Genomic DNA, 21,243 nt, shown 5'->3' with positions numbered 1-21,243 from the left:
ATATATATATATATATATATATATATATATATATATATATATATATATATATTTGATAAAAAAAAAATATATATATATATATATATTGATAAAAAAATGTCAGTAAAGACATTTATAATGTTACAAAAGATTTTTCTCACTTATAAATTGCTTTGGATAATAAAAAAAAACCCTTCTGATGAATTAATGTAAAATGATGGAGCATTATTTTGCAAACCCTTGTTTTTCCTTCTTTCATCCAAGTTGTTGCTTATATATAATTGTCCATTTCTGATAAAGAAGATCTTTTCCAGCTTTTTGTTCTTCTAATCTCTTCATAAAACATTGCCTGAGTGTCTGAAATTCTGATGTGTGTTCATTTCACATGTTTCTCCTCTTTAGATGAACTGTATATGTCACTATGTCCCGGTTCTCAGTGTGTTTTGTCCAGTTCTCTGTGGTCTGGTGTGGTTTGTGGCGTCTGTGATCCGGCTGCTGCCTGATTGTCTGTGGTCCTGCTGGTTTGGCGTCAGTGTAGATCAGAACCGTCAGGAGTCGAGATGCTGCCAGCGGACCGTCTTCACCCTTCATCTGTCAGCTGGAGACACTGTGAGTATCATCTCCACAAACACTCGCACTACAGCAGAAACTTGTTGTTAAATGCAATACTAAAATTTAAAACACCTGTTAAACTGTAGTGTACAGTGCCTTGCAAAAGTATTCATACCCCTTAATTTTTTTCACATTTTGTTGCAGCATTATGTTAAACTGCTTTAAATTAGTTCTCCCCCACATCAATTTACACTCCATACACCATAATAATGACAAAGCAAAAACCAGATTTGCAAATTTAACACTGAAATAAGTAGATGAAAAAGGTATGAATACTTATACAACGGGATCTTTTCAGTTTTTTATTTATAATAAATTTGCACAAATGTTAAAAACCTATTTTATTTGCTTTGCCATTATGGAGTATGGAGTGTAGATTGATGTGGAAAAAAAAAGTAATTTAAAGTAGTTGAAATGAAAAAAATGAAGGGGTATGAATACTTTTGCAAGGCTCTGTATTGTGTCACATGATCCTTCAGAAATCATTCTAATATTCTGATTTATTATCAATGTTGGAAACAGTTGTGCTGATTAATATTTTTTGGAACCTGAAATACTTTTTTTTAGGATTCTTTGATCAATTAAAGGTTAAAAACAGCATTTATTTAAAATAGAAAGGTTTTCTAACAATATACACTACTGTTCAAAAATGTGGGGCCAGTACATTTTTATTCTTTCTTTTTTTTTGAAAGAAATTAATACTTTTATTCAGCAAGGATGTGTTAAATTAATAAAAAAAAGTGATAGCATAGATTTACATTGTTAGAAAAAAATATTTAAAAAAAATATTTTTTTAACTTGTTATTTATCAAAGAATCCTGAAAAAAGTATCACAGGTTCCAAAAAAATATATTTAAAAAATATATTTTTTTTGAATAAAAGTATTAATTTCGTTTAAAAAAAGAAAGAATAAAAATGTACTGACTCCGAACTTTTGAACAGTAGTGTATATTGTTAGAAAACCTTTCTATTTTAAATAAATGCAGTTTTTTTAACCTTTTATTGATCAAATAATCCTGAAAAAAGTATCACAGGTTCCAAAAAAATAAAAAAAGTAACAAATCAGCATATTAGAATGATTTCTGAAGGATCATGTGACACTTAAGACTGGAGTAACAGCTGATGAAAATTCATCTTTGCATCATAGGAATAAATTATATTTTAAAGTATATTAAAATAAAAAGCATTATTTAATATTATAACAACATTTTGCAATATTACTGCTTTTTTCAGTATTTTTGATCAAATAAACACAGACTTGATGCACCTAAGAGACTTATTCATCCCCAACTTTTGAGCTGCAGTGTATATATATTTGAATTTGTATAAATTTGTTAACAGTATGCAATATGAGCTATAAATATGAATCAAACTTCTAACAATATATTGTCAGAACATGTCCTGTGACCATCCTGTAAATAATTCCGCTTGTATTATGAATATAGCTGTTTTGTGTAGACTAGTGAATATCAGGATAAATACTGCCATCTGTGTGTGTTTAGTCAGTACTGCAGATTTCATAGTCAACTGGAAACTCTTTTTCATATTCACTGCTAAAAAATGCTTTTTTTTAACTTAGATTTTTTGTCTTGTTTCCAGTCAAAATATCAAACAATTCTTAAATCAAGAAGGAATTTCTAGACAAGTCAAAATTATTGTCTTGTTTTCAGAAAAAATAAGTCAAAATTAAGTGAGTTTTTGCTTGAAATAATCTAGTTGTCTGCTTGAAAAAGGTTATTTTTTTTACCTCGAATAATTTTTACTTTAAAATCCTTCTAGATTTAAGAATTTGTAGAATTTGTCTAAGTGAGAAAGGCATTTTTTTTGCAGTGTTTAAGTATATATTTAGCATTAACTTATTAGGTCTACTGCATCTAAAGAAGAATAATGAGTGCAACAATTAATCCGTTCCAAAAACAACACAAAACCTGTGCTGATTGAAAGAAAACATGTTGACAAAAAGACATAATGACAGATTATAAACAATTTCTGTAGGAGCAGTCATTTTCACTGCACAGAATGCTTTCTTATTTAGATTTTTTTGTCTTGTTTCCAGCCATAATATATAAAAACTCTTAAATCAAGAAGGATTTTCTAGACAAGAAAATGTTTTCAGTGAGTTTTTACTATTTTTAGCAAAATAATCTGCCAATGGGGTAAAAAAAAATCTTAATTTCAAACAGAAAACAAGTTTATTTTTCTTACCCCACTGGCAGATTATTTTGCTTGTTTCAAGCAAAAATGCACTTAATTTGGACTAGTTTTTTCTAGTCTAGAAAATCCTTCTTGATTTAAGAATTTTTAGATATTTTGGCTGAAAACAAGACATAAAATCTAAGTAAGAAAATATATTTTTTTGCAGTGTTTGGTCAGTAACACCACAAAAAAAAAAAAAATACAATTATTAAATATTATATTATTATTATAAGAATTATGTAACAAAAGAAAGCACTGCAAAAATAAACGATTAGATCTTTTATTTGAGTGTATTTACAGTGATGTGCTGTGGTTCTTCATGTGTTTCTGTACATTTGCAGGAAACTCACTGCAAAAAATGCTTTTCTTACTAAGATTTTCATCTTGTTTCCAGCCAAAATATCTAAAAATTCTTAAATCAAGAAGGATTTTCTGGACGAGTAAAAATTATTTTCTTGTTTTCAGAAAAACAAGCCAAAATTAAGTTATTATTTCTTAAAACAAGCAAAATAATCTGCCAATGGGGTAAGAAAAATAATCTTATTTCAAACAGAAAACAAGATTATTTTTCTTACCCCATTGGCAGATTATTTTGCTTGTTTCAAGCAAAAACACACTTATTTTGACTTGTTTTTTCTGAAAATCAGACATTAATTTTTACTCGTCTAGAAAATCCTTCTTCATTTAAGAATTTTTAGATATTTTGGCTGGAAACAAGATCTTAGTAAGAAGCCTTTTTTGCAGTGCTGAACATCCTCTTACTGTAAAGATATTTTTAAAGAGTGGATTCACGAGTCTGATCAGATCATCAAATGAAACACAAACACGTGACGGATAGGCACAGCAAATGAGTTCATACAGAACTACTCACATCAGATTGTCATTACAACATCAGAACAACCATATATTTACAGTCAAAACATCTTATATACTCTATGTACAACATCTCCTGTCATCAATCGTATTCTCACATCTCCATTCATATAAAAGACAGATCAAAGTGTTTAGAAACTGATGATCTCATGTTGCACGAGTGCTTTGATTTAGAAGATACATTTCAATATGTAACAATTTCATATTTTCTAAATGAAACAATAATATGCCTGGTGATACGTTTATTTGATTTGATAGATATTGTCCTAAAGCAGCATATCTTTTAGACTTGAGTTTGTAGATGAGCTGTGATGAATGAAAACGCTATTATTATATCACTATATCGCCGTTTAATACTACATTCTGATTGGCTGACAGACATTTCAGGTGTTATTAATGTTTTATCTATCTAAACTTCATTGGTAGAAAGTAATTCTACATATTTGATAGACCCAAACCTAAAAAATATCATGAAATAAACACATATGTAGTTGTACATTTGGAATAATTGGCGATGAACTGTTTTGAGTTACTGAAAATTAATATTCACCCAAGACACTTTATTTTTTCTAAACAGGTTACTAGTTCACTAAACCTGAAACTCAAATTAAAACCCATAAAAACACTATAAAACCATTTAAAAACACACAAAATTAAATGTAATTAGATAAATATAAGAATATTTTTATTTCAGCTAGTTTGCCAAAATAAAATTTCTCTTTTTAATTTTAATTACACTGCAACAAAAGATTTTCTTCTTTAGTATTTTTGTCTTGTTTTCTTGTTTAAATATCTAAGAATTCTTGAATCAGGATGCATTTACTGGACAAGTTAAATGACGTAAGATAAAATACCCACATTTCCTTAAAACAAGCTGAAATATCTGCCAATGGGGGAAGGAAAATAATCTTAAATAAAAGGCTAAATACATTTTTTTTTACCCCATATGCAGATATTTTTGCTTGTTTTAGGCAAAAACTAACAACATTTGGGTCATTTTTTTTCAGAAAACAAAACATAATATCTCAAAGTCATTTTATTTGTCCAATAAATGCATCCTGATTCAAGGATTCTTAGATATTTGTAGAAAACAGGATTTTTATTTATTTTTTTTGCAGTGTGTACTTGATGTATTAAAATAACTAAAGTTAAAACTGAAATAAAAATTCATAAAAAACAGCCAATCAAGAAGATTTTCTAGACAAGTAAAATGATTTTCTTGTTTTCAGAAAAACAAGTCTAAATTTAATTACAATTTAATTGAATTGTTTCAAGCTAAAACACACTTAATTTTGACTTGTTAATTCTGAAAATAACTTATACTTGTCTAGAAAATCCTTCTTGATTTAAGAATTTTGTAGACAGACGAAAAATCTAAGTAAAATCTAAGTAAAAAAACATTTTAGGACTACTAAAAATAAATACAACAGAAAATATAGAAATAAACAGTGATTTAAAACACTCATAAAAGCATCTCAGTTCTACTAAATGAACACTGTTTTGAATGTTTTAAATATTAATTTCACATTATTTTTTTTTCTCCAAAGAGAAGAGATGCTTGAATAAAAAAACATCTTATTGCGATTGTGAAAGTAAAATCCATTTGTAAATGTACTGACGGTATTTACTCTATTTTCTCATCAGTATTTGAAGCACAGATGATGATCAGAACTCGTCTTCCGAACTGTCGGCCAGCAGCATGGCGTTGTCTGGTCCGCTGCGCACTTCTCTGGGTGGCTGAAAATCATCAACATTGAACAGAAATCACAGGATTTAAAGGTAATGGATAAAGGATGAATCTACAAAATGGGAAACACTCAGAACTGGAGTGTTTAATGATCATAATGATCGTTTCACTCTGACTGTATACCTTCCTCCTCTGGTGTTTGAAACTGTTCCTCCGCTTGCGATGGATCACTCTGATGCTGTACAGAGCACCGACCAGCAGAAGAGCACCGGCTATTCCTATCCCCACCGGAGCCAACATCCCCGACACATAACCAGCCTACGAGACACCAGCGGAGAGATCAGTGCTTCTGCTCACCGACACTGCATTATTAAGGTTGAAAACACTTCACTTTTGACGTAGTTATACAGTGCCTTGCAAAAGTATTCATACCTCTTCATTTTTTTCATTTTGTTTTGTTGCAGCATTATGTTAAACTCTTTAAATTAGTTTTTCCCCACATCAATTTACACTCCATACAGATTTGCAAATTTAACACTGGAGTAAGTAGATTGCATAAGTATTCATCCCCTTAACTCAGTCCATAGTTGAAGCAGCTTTACAGCCTCAAGTGTTTTTGGGTCTGATGTGAGCATCTTTGCACATCTGCATTTGGCAATTATCTGCCATTCTTTGCCTCACCTTTTCACCTCTCCATCTCTGTCAGCTTGGACATTTTCTAGAGTCCTAGTTGTTCCAGTCGTCTTCCATTATGGAGAATGCTTCTGTCAACCTTCAATGCAGCAGATTTGTTTCTGAACTCTTCTCTAGATCATCGCCTTAACGCAAGTCTGTCACTGAGCTCTACAGGCAGTTATCTTGGTTTTTGCTCTGATCTGCATTTTCAGCTGTTAGACCTTTTCTGAGAGGTGTGTGTCTTTCTAAATCAGACTCATTCAAATGAATGTGCCACAGTTTAACTCCACTCCAAGTGTAGGAACATCTAGAAGCAATATGATGCTCCTGAGATACATTTCCAGTGTCCCAGAACGGGATCTTTTCAGTTTTTTATTTCTAATAAATGTGCACAGATGTTAAAAACCTATTTTTTGTTTTGCCATTGTGGAGTAGGGAGTGTAGATTGATGTGGGAGAAAAAAGTTATTTTAAAGTAGTTTAACAGAAGGCAGCAACATAAAATGTGGGGAAAAAAATGAAGGGGTATGAATACTTTTGCAAGGCACTGTAATTCTACATTTTTATCCTAGGTTTTGTCCATTTGTCAGTAAGAATTTTTTACTCATTTAAAACACAATCAAATTTAATATGCTTCCTTATGCATTTATATATGTTCAAGTCAGAATAAGCATGTTGTTTGAATATTGACATAAATATTGTGTTCCACTGAATGACAATCTAACATTATTTCAACCAAATTTTGACATTGTATTCTCCAAAAATGTATTTGAAACCTTAAAAGTCACTTTACTTACATTTAATGTGTTTCTATGTGACATAAAATCGCTTTTGTAAATTTCTTTTGATGTGGACATCTTAACATCTTTGACCTACACACATGGGGAATAAAACGTTGCAATAATTACAATTCCTTAATGTTACTAAAAGAGTCTCGACTGCTAAGCAAAGCTGATTTATTTGATCAAAATACAGTAGAAAATATGAAATATTATTCTAATTTAAAACAGCTGTTTTCTATGAGAATATCTGTTCAACTTGTAATTTATTTCTGTGATCAAACCTGCATTTTCAGCATCATTACTGCAGTCTTCAGTGTCACATGATCCTTCAGAAATCATTCATCAACATGTTGAAAACAGTTGTGCTGCACAATATTTTTGTGGAAACTGGGATGCATTTTATTTTTTAGAAATCTTTTGGAACATTATTAACATCTTTACTGACACTTCTGATCAATTTAGTGTGCACTTGATGAATTACATTTAATAAAATCAATTATTACTATCACAGCTTACACAAAAATATTGTGCAGCACAACTGTTTTCAACATGTTGATGAATGATTTCTGAAGGATCGTGTGACACTGAAGACTGCAGTAATGATGCTGAAAATTCAGCTTTGATCACAGCAATAAATTACATTTGAACAGATATTCACATAGAAAACAGCTGTTTTAAATTAGAATAATATTTCATATTTTCTACTGTATTTTGATCAAATAAATCAGTATGCTGAGCAGACAAGACTCTTTTGGTAACATTAAGGAATTGTAATTTTTCCAACGTTTGAGCAGTAATATGTGTGGGTCAAAGGCGTTAAGATGTCCGTGTCAAAAGAAATATACAAAAGGGATTTTATATCCATAGAAAGCACATTAAATGTAAGTAAATTGACTTTTAAGGTTTCAAATACCTTTTTGGAGAATAAAAAAATTGGTTGAAATAATGTTAGATTGTATTCAGTGTAACACAGTATTTATGTACAAATTCAAACAACATGCTTATTCTGACTTGAACATATTAAAATATATAAAATTAAGGGAGCATAATACATTTGATTGTGTTTTAAATGAGTAAAAAAATCTTGCTGACAAAGTGACAAAACCCATTTTAAAAATGTAGAATTGCAACTAATTAGTAAGTAATTAGTCTTTTAATCTGTCATAAATTGATTTTTGTTGTAAATATGCCTGACAAGATTGACACCGAATGATATCTTAATGGGTGTCTTCTGTAAATGAAAGAAAAATGTATGATATTAATTTTTTTCTCAGACCAACAAAAACAAAAATGCAATTAAATGAAACAGAAAACTTTTTAATATTTTTTTAGAAAAACAACAATTTAAAGCTGAAAACATTTTTCGTTTTTGACCCGTGTGCATTTCTCTAGTCTTGTGGATTGAAAGCATCAATATGAAAACAAATGAGTACCTTCTCTCTTATAAGTTCAACCCAGCTCCGCACTGCAAACAACAAACAGAGCATCAGCTGTCTTTATGAATGTTGAGGTACAGATGAGATCAATGTGAGTATTTGAGTTGATTCTCACCCAGGCCTTGGTTCCGCTGCACCCAGACGGGAGGAGGAGGGATCAGGCTGTACGGCGGACGAGTGTGGGGTGCCATGGTGCGCTCTGTCAGGTCCTCTTCACTCTCCTCCTCCTCCTCTTCATCAGAGTCCATCTCCTCATCCTCCTCATCTTCATCAGGCTCCTCTGTAAGACACAGACGTTTCAGCTCTCAGCAGGTCAGACTCCAGCAATGCTGTTGTAAACACAAGTGCAAACCTTTAGATTCGGGATCTTCTGTGTCTGTCTTTGGTTTTGACGCCGGTAAGTGAATGACTTCAGAGATCGTCAGAGCCTGATGGGTAACGGAGCTGTGTGTGACGTCATCACCTGCTGGACCAATCAGAACGCTTTACATGAGCTTTAACATCTATTTTAAACCATTTTTAGAATATGTGACCCTGGAATACAAAACCTGTCATACGGGTCAAGTACTGCTCATCATAATATAAAGCTGTATGAATAAGCTTTCCACTGATGTATAGTTTGTTAGGATAGGACAATATTTGGCTGAGATACAACTATTTGAAAATCTGGAATCTGAGGGTGCAAAAAAATCTAAATATTGAGAAAATCACCTTTAAAGTTGTCCAAATGAAGTTTTAAGCAATGCATATTACTAATCAAAAATTAAGTTGATATATTTAGGAATATGCTACAAATATGCTACTTAAGACTGGTTTTGTGGTCCAGGGTCACATATGAACAATTTATATCAGAAGTTTATGTTTTTATATGTTGTGTGTATAGAAGGATGGTGTATTTCTGTAGGCCAAAACACAAAAACAAGCACTTTAGCACATTCAGTTTCATCTTGAAGTCATTGGGTTTTTTGAATAGTAACAAGTGTCAGTGAATGGGTGCCGTCAGAATGAGAGTCCAAACAGCTGATAGAAACATCACAATAATCCACACCACTCCAGTCCATCAGTTAACATCTGGAGAAGACAAAAGTTAAAATTTAGAGCAGATTTCTCTCCTGATTCAGACCAGACCAATTTTTCACTGGAAGAAGCGTTATTATGGATTATAGACTCGTTTTTGAGTTAAAAACGTCTCAGTGATGGATTTGTTTGAGCTTTTGTCTTGTCAAGATGTTAACTGGTGGACTGGAGTGGTGTGAATTATTGTGATGTTTTTATCAGCTGTTTGGACTCTTATTCTGACGGCACCCATTCACTGCAGAGGATCCGTTGGTGAGACAGTGATGGAATGACACATTTTTTTTGCTATTAAATGTCATCTTTTCAGATCAGTAGTGATCCAAGATTAGGATTTTTTTTTAGATTAAGAGTTTGTTTCTTCATCAGATTTGGAGAAATGTGTCATTCCATCACTGTCTCACCAGTGAATGTTCTACAGTGAATGGGTGCCGTCAGAATGCGAGTCCAAACAGCTGATAAAAACATCACAATAATCCACACCACTCCAGTACATCAGTTAACATCTTGAGAAGACAAAAGATCAAACAAATTCATCATTAAGACGTTTTTAACTCACATACGAGTCCGTAATCCATAATAATGCTTTCTCCAGTGAAAAAAAAAGTTCATCTCCTGTTGTCTCTCACATCAAAAACCTAGCCACATATTTGTTTAGAGCAGTTTTGGATTGTTTTGGCTTGTAAACGATGCTTGATTTGTGCAGATTTCTCTCCTGATTCCAGACAAAGTGTTATTATGGATTTTGGACTCTATTGTGATGTTGTTAGCAGCTGTTTGGACTCTAATTCTGACGGCACCCATTCACTGCAGAGGATTCCTTGGTGAGACAGTGATGGAATGACACAGAAACAAATTCATCCTAATCTTGGATGAACTAAGTGTGAGTGAATTTTCAGCACATTCTCATTTTTCATGTGAACTACTCCTTTAATTTGTGAAGATTATTATGTTGACTCATAAAAGCTTCTTTTCTGCAATAATCCAAAAGTCAATAGAAGAATGCAGGAAGTCACTGTTATATTCTCACGTTGTGTCGTCCCATAATGCTCCGCTGCTGGATGGGCTTCTGTGATTGGTTCTCTCGCTCCAGACGTCTCCAGTGTTCTTGAGAGGCTGACATCAGAGGAAGTGCGATCCGTATCCATGGACACCATCCGCTCCAGCTCTGCGTCTCCCGTGGTTACGGCCGCCGGCGTCATGGTGACAGACGGTTCAGATGATGCTCCGGGTGCCGTGACGTCCTCGAACGGCTCAAAAATCAAAGGAAGGTCTTCGGAGGACATGGTGGCGTCTGTGCTGACGTCTTGAGACGAGGGCAGCACGCTCACTTCCTCTGGAGAAGGAAGTACAACAAGAAAAGGCAAGAAATATACAAGCAGTCCAGTCACAGTATGACTCTGCTAATCTCACATGTGTCTCTGAGTTTTCAAACTGGGCTCAGATTTGCTCAAAATACTAAATCTGCATCAGTGCTATTAGATAGACTATTATCGTTTTTGTTAATATTTTGAAGCAAATGTAATTTACATATAGCTTTTATTTCAGTTTCAGTTATTTTAGTTTAAGTTTTAAATATTTTTTTATTTTATTATTTCAGGTTTATTGTATTCCCAGTAAGAGGTAAAATGTTTTAGTAATTTTGTTGTGTGTTTTTGTCATTTTTATTTTATTTTATTATTAGATATTTTTTAAATTCAGTCCTGATCTGAATCAAAAGATTCCTGAACCTGCTCTGATGTCCTGAACTGAATCAAAAGATTCCTGAACCTGCTCCAAAATCCTGAACTGAATCAAAAGATTCCTGAACCAGCTCCGAAGTCCTGAACTGAATCAAAAGATTCCTGAACCTGCTCCAAAATCCTGAACTGAATCAAAAGATTCCTGAACCTGCTCTGAAGTCCTGATCTGAATCAAAAGATTTGTGAACCTGCTCTGAAATTGTGATCTGAATCAAAAGATTCCTGAACCTGCTCCGAAGTCCTGAACTGAATCAAAAGATTCCTGAACCTGCTACAAAGTCCTGAACTGAATCAAAAGATTCCTGAACCTGCTCCGAAGTCCTGATCTGAATCAAAAGATTTGTGAACCTGCTCTGAAATCCTGAACTGAATCAAATGATTCATGAACCTGCTCTGAAATCGTGATCTGAATCAAAAGATTTATGAATCTGCTCTAAATTTCTGAACTGAATCAAATAATTCATGAACCTGCTCCAAATTCCTGATCCGAATCCAAAGATTCATGAACCTGCTCTGAAATCCTGAACTGAATCAAAAGATTCCTGAACCTGCTCCGAAGTCCTGAACTGAATCAAAAGATTCCTGAACCTGCTCCGAAGTCCTGAACTGAATCAAAAGATTCCTGAACCTGCTACAAAGTCCTGAACTGAATCAAAAGATTCCTGAACCTGCTCTGAAATTGTGATCTGAATCAAAAGATTCCTGAACCTGCTCCGAAGTCCTGAACTGAATCAAAAGATTCCTGAACCTGCTCCGAAGTCCTGAACTGAATCAAAAGATTCCTGAACCTGCTACAAAGTCCTGAACTGAATCAAAAGATTTGTGAACCTGCTCTGAAATTGTGATCTGAATCAAAAGATTCCTGAACCTGCTCCGAAGTCCTGAACTGAATCAAAAGATTCCTGAACCTGCTCCGAAGTCCTGAACTGAATCAAAAGATTCCTGAACCTGCTACAAAGTCCTGAACTGAATCAAAAGATTCCTGAACCTGCTCCGAAGTCCTGAACTGAATCAAAAGATTCCTGAACCTGCTCCGAAGTCCTGATCTGAATCAAAAGATTTGTGAACCTGCTCTGAAATCCTGAACTGAATCAAATGATTCATGAACCTGCTCTGAAATCGTGATCTGAATCAAAAGATTTATGAATCTGCTCTAAATTTCTGAACTGAATCAAATAATTCATGAACCTGCTCCAAATTCCTGATCCGAATCCAAAGATTCATGAACCTGCTCTGAAATCCTGAACTGAATCAAAAGATTCCTGAACCTGCTCCGAAGTCCTGAACTGAATCAAAAGATTCCTGAACCTGCTCCGAAGTCCTGAACTGAATCAAAAGATTCCTGAACCTGCTCCGAAGTCCTGAACTGAATCAAAAGATTCCTGAACCTGCTACAAAGTCCTGAACTGAATCAAAAGATTCCTGAACCTGCTCTGAAATTGTGATCTGAATCAAAAGATTCCTGAACCTGCTCCGAAGTCCTGAACTGAATCAAAAGATTCCTGAACCTGCTCCGAAGTCCTGAACTGAATCAAAAGATTCCTGAACCTGCTACAAAGTCCTGAACTGAATCAAAAGATTTGTGAACCTGCTCTGAAATTGTGATCTGAATCAAAAGATTCCTGAACCTGCTCCGAAGTCCTGAACTGAATCAAAAGATTCCTGAACCTGCTACAAAGTCCTGAACTGAATCAAAAGATTCCTGAACCTGCTCCGAAGTCCTGAACTGAATCAAAAGATTCCTGAACCTGCTCCGAAGTCCTGATCTGAATCAAAAGATTTGTGAACCTGCTCTGAAATCCTGAACTGAATCAAATGATTCATGAACCTGCTCTGAAATCGTGATCTGAATCAAAAGATTTATGAATCTGCTCTAAATTTCTGAACTGAATCAAATAATTCATGAACCTGCTCCAAAATCCTGAACTGAATCAAAAGATTCATGAACCTGCTCCGAAGTCCTGAACTGAATCAAAAGATTCATGAATCTGCTCTAAATTCCTGAACTGAATCAAAAGATTTATGAATCTGCTCCAAATTCCTGATCCGAATCCAAAGATTCATGAACCCGTTCTGAATTCCTGAACTGAATCAATAGATTCCTTAATCTGCTCCGAAGTCCTGAACTGAATCAAAAGATTTGTGAACCTGCTCTGAAATCCTAAACTGAATCAAATGATTCACCAACCTGCTCCGAATTTCTGATCTAAATCAAATTATTCACTGCGAAATTACGAACAAATAATTCACGAATCATGCTAATCTAAATCAAAAGGTTTGCGAATTGTGCTCCGAAGTCCCAATCTAAATCAAAAGGTTCCGAACCTGCTCAGAGTCCTGATCTGAATCAAATGATTCACGATATGCGAAGTTCCGATCAAATGATCCATGAATCAGCTCTGAACTCCCGATCTGAATCAAATGATTCACAGAACGCTTCAAAACTACTGAATCACCTGGTTCGGAATTTCAAAAAGCTCTGTCAATAAATGTGATTTTTAATTTCATTGCAAGCGATGCTGAATTCGAAAATGAATGGCTCTTTTGATCTGGTTATTGCTAGTGAATCGCTTGAACGGAATAATCGAAAACCACACGAGTTTGAATATATCGGAGCGGTTCCAGCGTAAATGACTCACTCAATTGATTCGGTTTGTCTCTTCCTCCGCTTTTCATGTCTTCTTCATGTCAAGACTAGCAAATAGGAGAAGCAGATGAACACAAAACAGCAGAACAACATAAAGTTAAAAAGGGTAAACCTGATCATTCAACTGAACTCGTATGTTTGAAACACTTCAGCTACCTCATATGTTCACTTCTCAGGTAACATCAATGGTGTGACCTATTTCAGATTTAACTGTTTGATCAGAATTATTGCTAAGGGACAGTTTAGTAGTCGCTGAATATTGGTAGGACATGTCATAGTGTCTGTACTGAATTCTACGCCCTTGCTATTGATGCATCAATGTTCTGTAAAGGATATTTGACACGTACTGAGAGAGCAGTTTGGATTTCATGTTGACTAAATGTCAGACATCGTGAACCAAGATCATCAAAGCGCGAACAAACGGCGAGCCGTCAGGACGTGTTAGCGTGAATAATAATGCGTGAACCTGCAGACGCCTCTTTTAGCAGTCAGTTCCACTTTCCTCCAGCAGTTCTCAAAATAGAAAGTAATTAGGCTGCCGGCGGCGTCCGCTGGGGCCCAAAGTGGAGCGGGACGATCTCAGACTCACAGACACTAATGCATTCAGCAATACAGACTCGCCACCAGCAGAAGCATTCAGATGATTTAGAGATAAACTGGACTATATCAACACTGTTATTTAACTGAATAATGACTCTACTGTCTTCTGTGGAGCTGCTCAAACGGAGTCTGTTCATAATTGATGCATCCTGAAACACTGTTATTTTTCTGTTTATCACTGTAAAGCTGTTTTGAAACAATCTGACAACTTCATTCAGAGTTTTATTCATTTGCATTGGGAAGAAAACTCAAAATTGAGAATACAGTAGTCAACATTTGAAGTGGATCAAAACTGTCAATCAAAATCGTTCTAAAACCAAAACAACTTTAATGAACTTTTTTGATCCACTTCAACTATAGATCCTTCTCAAATTCTCAAAACCTAATAATAATTTTACTATTATTAATATAACCTTATAGTTTCTGTTACTATTTCAGATCAGAGTTATTATAGTTATGTAAAACTAAAACTATAACTGTTAAAGTGCATTTCCATTACATGACACAAAAAACGTATTTTATTTCAGGTAGTTGCCAAGGAAAGATTTCTCATTTTCATTAAGTTTAACTTAAAGGTAAAGGTACTTAAAACTATATATATATATATATACATATAAAAGGAAAACTAATACAAATGACAAAAACCCCAACTAAATTATTCAAATGTTAAATAGAAAAATAAATAAAAGTAGAATATAAATATACAAATACAATGGAAATAGAAACTGTAAAATTAAGACCTAATTCAAAATATTAATTAATAGCTATAATGGTATCTCAATGATACTAAGATAGCACTGTTTTGAATTAGATTTTAGTGTTAGATTTCATTTTAATTTGAAAGTCTCAGTAAATTTGTTTTGCATTTTTGTAATTTTATTAGATTTATTAAAAAATATGTCAGTATACCTTTTATCAGGTTTTGGTGTTTATTTAGTTTCAGGTATTATAGTACTTAAACTAAAATCAGAGATCTTAATATGAACTCAAGCATTTCTCACCAAATGTGAACCTGGACCACAAAACCAGTCAATCTCATAATAAATAAGCTTTTTATTGATGTGTAGTTTGTTAGGATAGAATGAATGAATGAATGAATGAATGAATGAATGAATGAATGATGCATTTATATAGCGCTTTCATTACATAGGATAGGACAATATTCGGGCGAGATACAACTTTTTGAAATCCGAGGGTGCAAAAAAACCTAAATATAGAGAAAATCGCCTTTAAAGTTGTCCAAATGAAATTCCTAGCAATGCATATTACTAATCAAAAACTAATTTTTGATATATTTACAGTAGGAAATTTACAAAATATCTTCATGGAACATGATCTTAATATCCTAATGATTTTGGCATAAAAGAGAAATCAATAATTTTGACCCATGCAATTTATTGTTGGCTATTGCTACAAATATACCTGTGCTACTTAAGGTTTTGTGCTCCAGGGTCACTAATAATCTGAGCTGCTCCACAGTTATTGTATAGCTCTAGATTCTTATTTAACTACAACATCTGGACCTGTTCTTTGTCTGAAATGACAAGTGACTAATAACTGAAAGTATGAGAGAGTGAAGTCTGTTCCTTTGTCTTGTTTTCCTGTATAAAGCACATCATTGACTCACCTGCCCGCAGATGATCCGCTTCCGTCCAGGTATCAGGTGCATCCAGCAGTCTGGAGCTGAAACTCGGTCCAGATTCACCCGCGAATCCAGCCAACGAGTCTCCGCTGGTGCCGCCGGTGAGCGGCGAGAGGCTGAAGGAGTCTGACTGGAGAGATGAAGGAGTCAGTCTTCTGTCCTCCTCAGATGAGTTCAACTGAAGCGTGTGTCTTCTCTCCAGATCTCCAGCAGGAGGCGTCATCAGAGAGAGAGAGACAGGAGATCCTCCGAAGGATGGAGCAGTCGTGTTCTGCTGCTCATCATGCATCTGTCTTTCCTCATTTCCATCCACCATTTTCACCGTTCTGTTGACGGTTTCCTCCTCTGATGTGTGTGTGGAGCTCAGGGATGCGTTGGAGAGCATCAGGCTGAATGAGTGTGAATCCAGTGATTTATCCTTTAGTACAGCAGATGCTGGCTCTTCATCTTCTGCATGAGGGTCTCCTGGCTGTTCGAGGTTCTCCAGGGGTCTTCCATGAGGGACGGCCCAGCATACGAGACAGATCGCCGCCAACAGGAGACTTTGGAAAGTTGCACCGCTGAACATGGTGGATCCGTCACTCGTCAAAACCGAAGTTAAACGTGACCACTTCCTGTAGAAGATAAAGATAAAATCCCACATGCAGTGGTATCAACTCAAGAGTTCAGTCTTTCTAGAAATAACAGACAGTTTATATTTTCATATTATGAGCGTAAGTCTGCTTTTTAAGATCCACTTCCAAAATAAAAATATCCACACTGCAAAAACTGCTTTTCTAATTTAGATCTTTTGTGTTGCTTCCAGACAAAATATCTCAAAATTCTTAAATCAAGAAGGATTTTCTAGACAAGTGAAAATTATTTATTAAGTGAGTTTTTGCTTAGAACAAGCTAAATAATCTGCCAGTGGGGTAAGAAAAATAATTTTATTTCAAACAGAAATCTAGACTATTTTTCTTACCCCACTGGCAGATTATTTTGCTTGTTTCAAGCAAAAATTGACTTCATTTTGACTTGTTTTTTTCTGAAAACAAGATTTTTTTTTTACTATATTTTGTCTGGAAGCAATACAAAAAATCTAAGTAGAAAATAATTGTTTGCAGTGCTGATCATTTCACCTCCATGTCATCCAATTTATTCATGTCTTTCTTTCTTCAGTCGCAAAGAAATTGTGTTTTTTGAAGAAAACACTTCAGGATTTTTTTTCCATATAGTGGACTTAATGCAGCTTCAAAGAGGCTTATACGATCCCAGCCAAGGAATAAGGGTCTTATCTAGTGAAACGATCTGTTATTTTCTAAAAAAAAAATTACAATTTCTTGTCTAGATCTTGTCTAGCTCTGTGATGCACATGCATACTCTGTGCGCTCTGGTTCAAGACAGTTAGGGTGTGTCTAAAAACTCCCATCTCATTTTCTCCTCCATCTTCAAAACGGCCCTCCATCACTGCAGAAGTACCAACCCAGTGTTTACAAAATGAACGTGCAAAGAAGGTCAAACACCCTTTACAAAAAAGGTAAAACAGCCATTTAGAACGATTTTGAAGTTGGAGGAGAAAATGAGATGGGAGTTTTTAGACCTACCCTAACTGTCTTGAACCGGAGTACAAAGTATGCATGAGCATCGCAGAGCTAGACAAGATTAAAAAAAATTATACATATTAATTTATTCATGAAAATGACTGATTGTTTCACTAGATAAGACCCTTCTTCCTCCGCTGGGATCATTTAGAGCTCTTTGAAGCTGCATTTAAACTGCATTTTGGAAGTTCAAACTCGGGGCACCATAGAAGTCCACTATATGGAGAACACTCCTGAAATGTTTTCCTCAAAAAACATACTCTTTGCGACTGAAGATAAAAAGACATAAATATGTCGTGGAGTAATCCTTTAACACCTGATTACAATGTTTTTAGTACATTTGTTATTACATATTGAAAGGCCTTCAAATCTGGACTAAAAGCCTCAAAACAACAATTGAATGTGTTTGCATAAGGAATTCAACTTTTGCTTAAATGAGATGTGTTTAAAGAATAGTTCACCTGAAAATGAAAGTTAGCTGTAAGTGTGCTCATCCTCAGATGAGTTTGTTTCTTCATCAGATTTGTAGAAATGTGTGACTCCATCACTGTCTCACCAGCGGATCCTCTGCAGTGAATGGGTGCCGTCAGAATGAGAGTCCAAACAGCTGATAAAAACATCACAATAATCCACAAATAATCCACAGCACTCCAGTCCATCAGTTAACATCTTCAGAAGTGTTAAAATTTAGAGCTGTTTTGTCTGTTTTGTAAACGGTGCTTGATCTGTGCAGATTTCTCTCCTGATTCAGACCAGACCACTTTTTCACTGGAGGAAGCTTTATTATGGATTATGGACTCAATGTATTTTAGTTAAAAACATCTTAATGTTGTTTCAGCTTTTGTCTTCTCCAGATGTTAACTGATGGACTCGTGCTGTGGATTACTTGTGGATTATTGTGATGTTTTTATCAGCTGTTTGGACTTTCATTCTGATGGCACCCATTCACTGCAGAGGACGGAATGACACATTTCTACAAATCTGAGACAAACTCATCCTAATCTGTTTTTTTGGGTGAACTATTCCTTTAAGAGCTGCTTGACATGTTGCATAATTAAATAATTTCTTACAATTAAACTAATCTGCCATGTCTAAAATGCATCTTATATGAAGAATAGAATTTACAAAGCAACAGAAATGTAATCATTATCAAAAATTGTCACTGTATATTATATATCACATTTTAAATAGACAATATTGGCTGTAAAAACAACATGAACACTGATATATCTCTAGAACGTATGAATCAATTGAGTCAATTATCGGAAATCAGCTGTTTGGACTCTCATTCTGACGGCACCCATTCACTGCACACTCAAATGTACTCACCCTCAGATCATCCAAGATATAGATGAGTATTTTTGTTCATCAGAATTGTAGAAATGTGTCATTCCATGCTCTTTGCTCACCAATGAATCCTCTGGAGTGAATGGGTGCCGTCAGAATGAGAGTCCAAACAGTTGATACAAACATCACAATAATCCATAAATAATCCACACCACTCCAGTCCATCAGTTAACATCTGGAGAAGACAAGTGTTAAGATTTAGAGCTGTTTTGTCTTGTAAACGGTGCTTGATCTGTGCAGATTTCTCTGATTCAGACCAGACCACTTTTAAGTGGAGGAAGCATTATGGATTATTATGGACTCAATGTATTTGAGTTAAAAACGTCTTAATGATGGATTTGTTTTGGGTTTTGTCTTCTCAAGATGTTAACTGATGGACTGGAGTGGTGTGGATTATTGTGATGTTTTTATCAGCTGTTTAGACTCTCATTCTGACGGCACCCATTCACTGCACACTCAAATGTACTCACCCTCAGATCATCTAAGATATAGATTTTTTTTTTTTTTTTTTTATTTGGATAAATGTGTCATTCCTCTTTGCTCACCAATGAATCCTCTGCAGTGAATGGGTGCCGTCAGAATTGGAGTCCAAACGGAGTTCTGAATAAATAAGCTTTCCACTGATGCAGAGATACAACTATTTGAAAATCTGCAATCTGAGGGTGCAAAAAAATCTAAATATTGATAAAATCACCTTTAAACTTGTGCAAATGAAATTCTTAGCAATGCACATTACTAATCAAAAATTAAGCAAATTGATATATTTACAGTAGGAAATTGACAAAATATCTTCATGGAACATGATCTTGCCATAAAATAATTTTATTTTTATGACCTATACAATGTATTGTTGGCTATTGCTGCAAATATACTTGTGCTACTTAAGACTGTGTCACATACTGTATGTAGTGTGCTGTTCTGTATAGTCTACATTATTGTTAGAGTTCTGCAGCAGTAACTTGACACACACACTACAGCAATTCACTGCCAGTGTCTAAAAATAGCACAGAGACAATGCGCCCCACTCTTCATGCGCTGCTTTATCATGCACTTATGTTCTCCATCATTACTGCTCTGTTGGCATCCTATAAAACAACATTATCGCAGGCGTGGATATAGAATATATGCATTTTGTCTGTGCCTGAGCGCGTTCTTTCTGCATCACTGTTGGAATATGCTGCGTAATTCCTGACAGCGCAAAATGTCTTTGCATATGTGACTGCGCAACGAGTCCTGTGCCTTACTGCATGCAGAGACCGACTGCTCAACTTCATTATGAAGTAAACAAACAGAATGACGGTAATGAGGCTCATCCTCACCTGCTGTGTGTGAACGCGCCGCCAGTCTCATGTCCAGTGCACGCGCAGGGTTCCTGTCATCCGTTAGCGATCTTGAGTGGCATTATAAGCAGTCGCTGTTATTGTCTGCGTCAGATCGAGACACGCTCAAGTTTCCGCTGCCTCTCAGCTGCAGACGCGCAGTCACGAGGATCTGCGCAGACGACTGCGCGCCCGCCTGCAGCTGACCGCCAGCGGAGAACTTTGATAATTAACAGCGACAGCTGAAAAAATTATAATTATTGTTATATTTATTATATTATAATATTATTGATAAAATAATAATAGTAACATGATAGTTATTAACTATGATTATTGTTATGGACATTGTTATTTATAAGACAGCTCTTTTCAAAATTACTTCTCATATAACAACAACAACAATAATAATAATAATAATAATTATTATTATTATTGTTGTTGTTGTTGCCATAATTATAGACTAATAATAATACTTGTTATAAATTGATTGTTATTGTAAATATTATTACTATATTATTTATTTATTTATTTATTTATTTTAATATTCTGAAGTAGTTGTTTAATTATTAATATTATTATTATTAATATTCTGAAGTAGTTGTTTAATGATAGAACTCTTTTAAACAACATTTTACGCTTTTAGCCAAACTTTGGTTTCTAATAATAATAATAATAATAATAATTACTATTATTATAATTATTGTTGTTGTTGTTGTTGTTGTTGTTGTTGCTATAATTATAGACTAATAATAATACTTGTTATTAATTGATTGTTATTGTTAATATTATTACTATATTATTTATTTATTTATTTATTTTAATATTCTGAAGTAGTTGTTTAATGATAGAACTCTTTTAAACAACATTTTACACTCATGACAAACTTTTGTTTCAAATAATAATAATTATTATTGTTGTTGCAATAATTATAGACTAATAATAATAATACTTGTTATTAATTGATTAATGAATTATTATTAATAATTTAAATATATTAGTTTTTAAAATAATAAACCCTTTTAAAAATATTTTACTTAAAACCAAATTTTTATT

General features: G+C 34.2%; 1 protein-coding gene across 2 annotated transcripts; it reads right to left on the bottom strand.

Annotated features, from left to right (window-relative positions):
• Positions 1–3,051: 3,051 nt before the first annotated feature.
• On the bottom strand, positions 3,052–20,318 carry LOC141283516 (uncharacterized). 2 transcript variants are annotated; one of them, XM_073816800.1, is made up of 8 exons: positions 20,191–20,318; positions 15,930–16,558; positions 10,344–10,649; positions 8,592–8,705; positions 8,355–8,519; positions 8,237–8,268; positions 5,531–5,665; positions 3,052–5,397 (listed from the first exon to the last, which is right to left on the bottom strand). In XM_073816800.1, the coding sequence occupies exons 2-8, from the start codon at positions 16,510–16,512 to the stop codon at positions 5,326–5,328; spliced, it is 1,407 nt and encodes a 468-aa protein (XP_073672901.1). In that variant the 5' UTR covers positions 16,513–16,558; positions 20,191–20,318; the 3' UTR covers positions 3,052–5,325. The 2 variants fall into 2 exon arrangements, with proteins under 2 accessions (XP_073672901.1, XP_073672902.1); XM_073816801.1 differs by having other exon boundaries at positions 8,592–8,702.
• Between the last annotated feature and the right edge of the window lie 925 nt (positions 20,319–21,243).

This window comes from Garra rufa, chromosome 13, assembly GCF_049309525.1.
Source record: "Garra rufa chromosome 13, GarRuf1.0, whole genome shotgun sequence".
Classification (NCBI taxonomy): domain Eukaryota; kingdom Metazoa; phylum Chordata; class Actinopteri; order Cypriniformes; family Cyprinidae; genus Garra; species Garra rufa.
The sequence above is the reverse complement of the archived record's forward strand: the minus strand, read 5'-3'. Positions and strand labels throughout refer to the sequence as shown.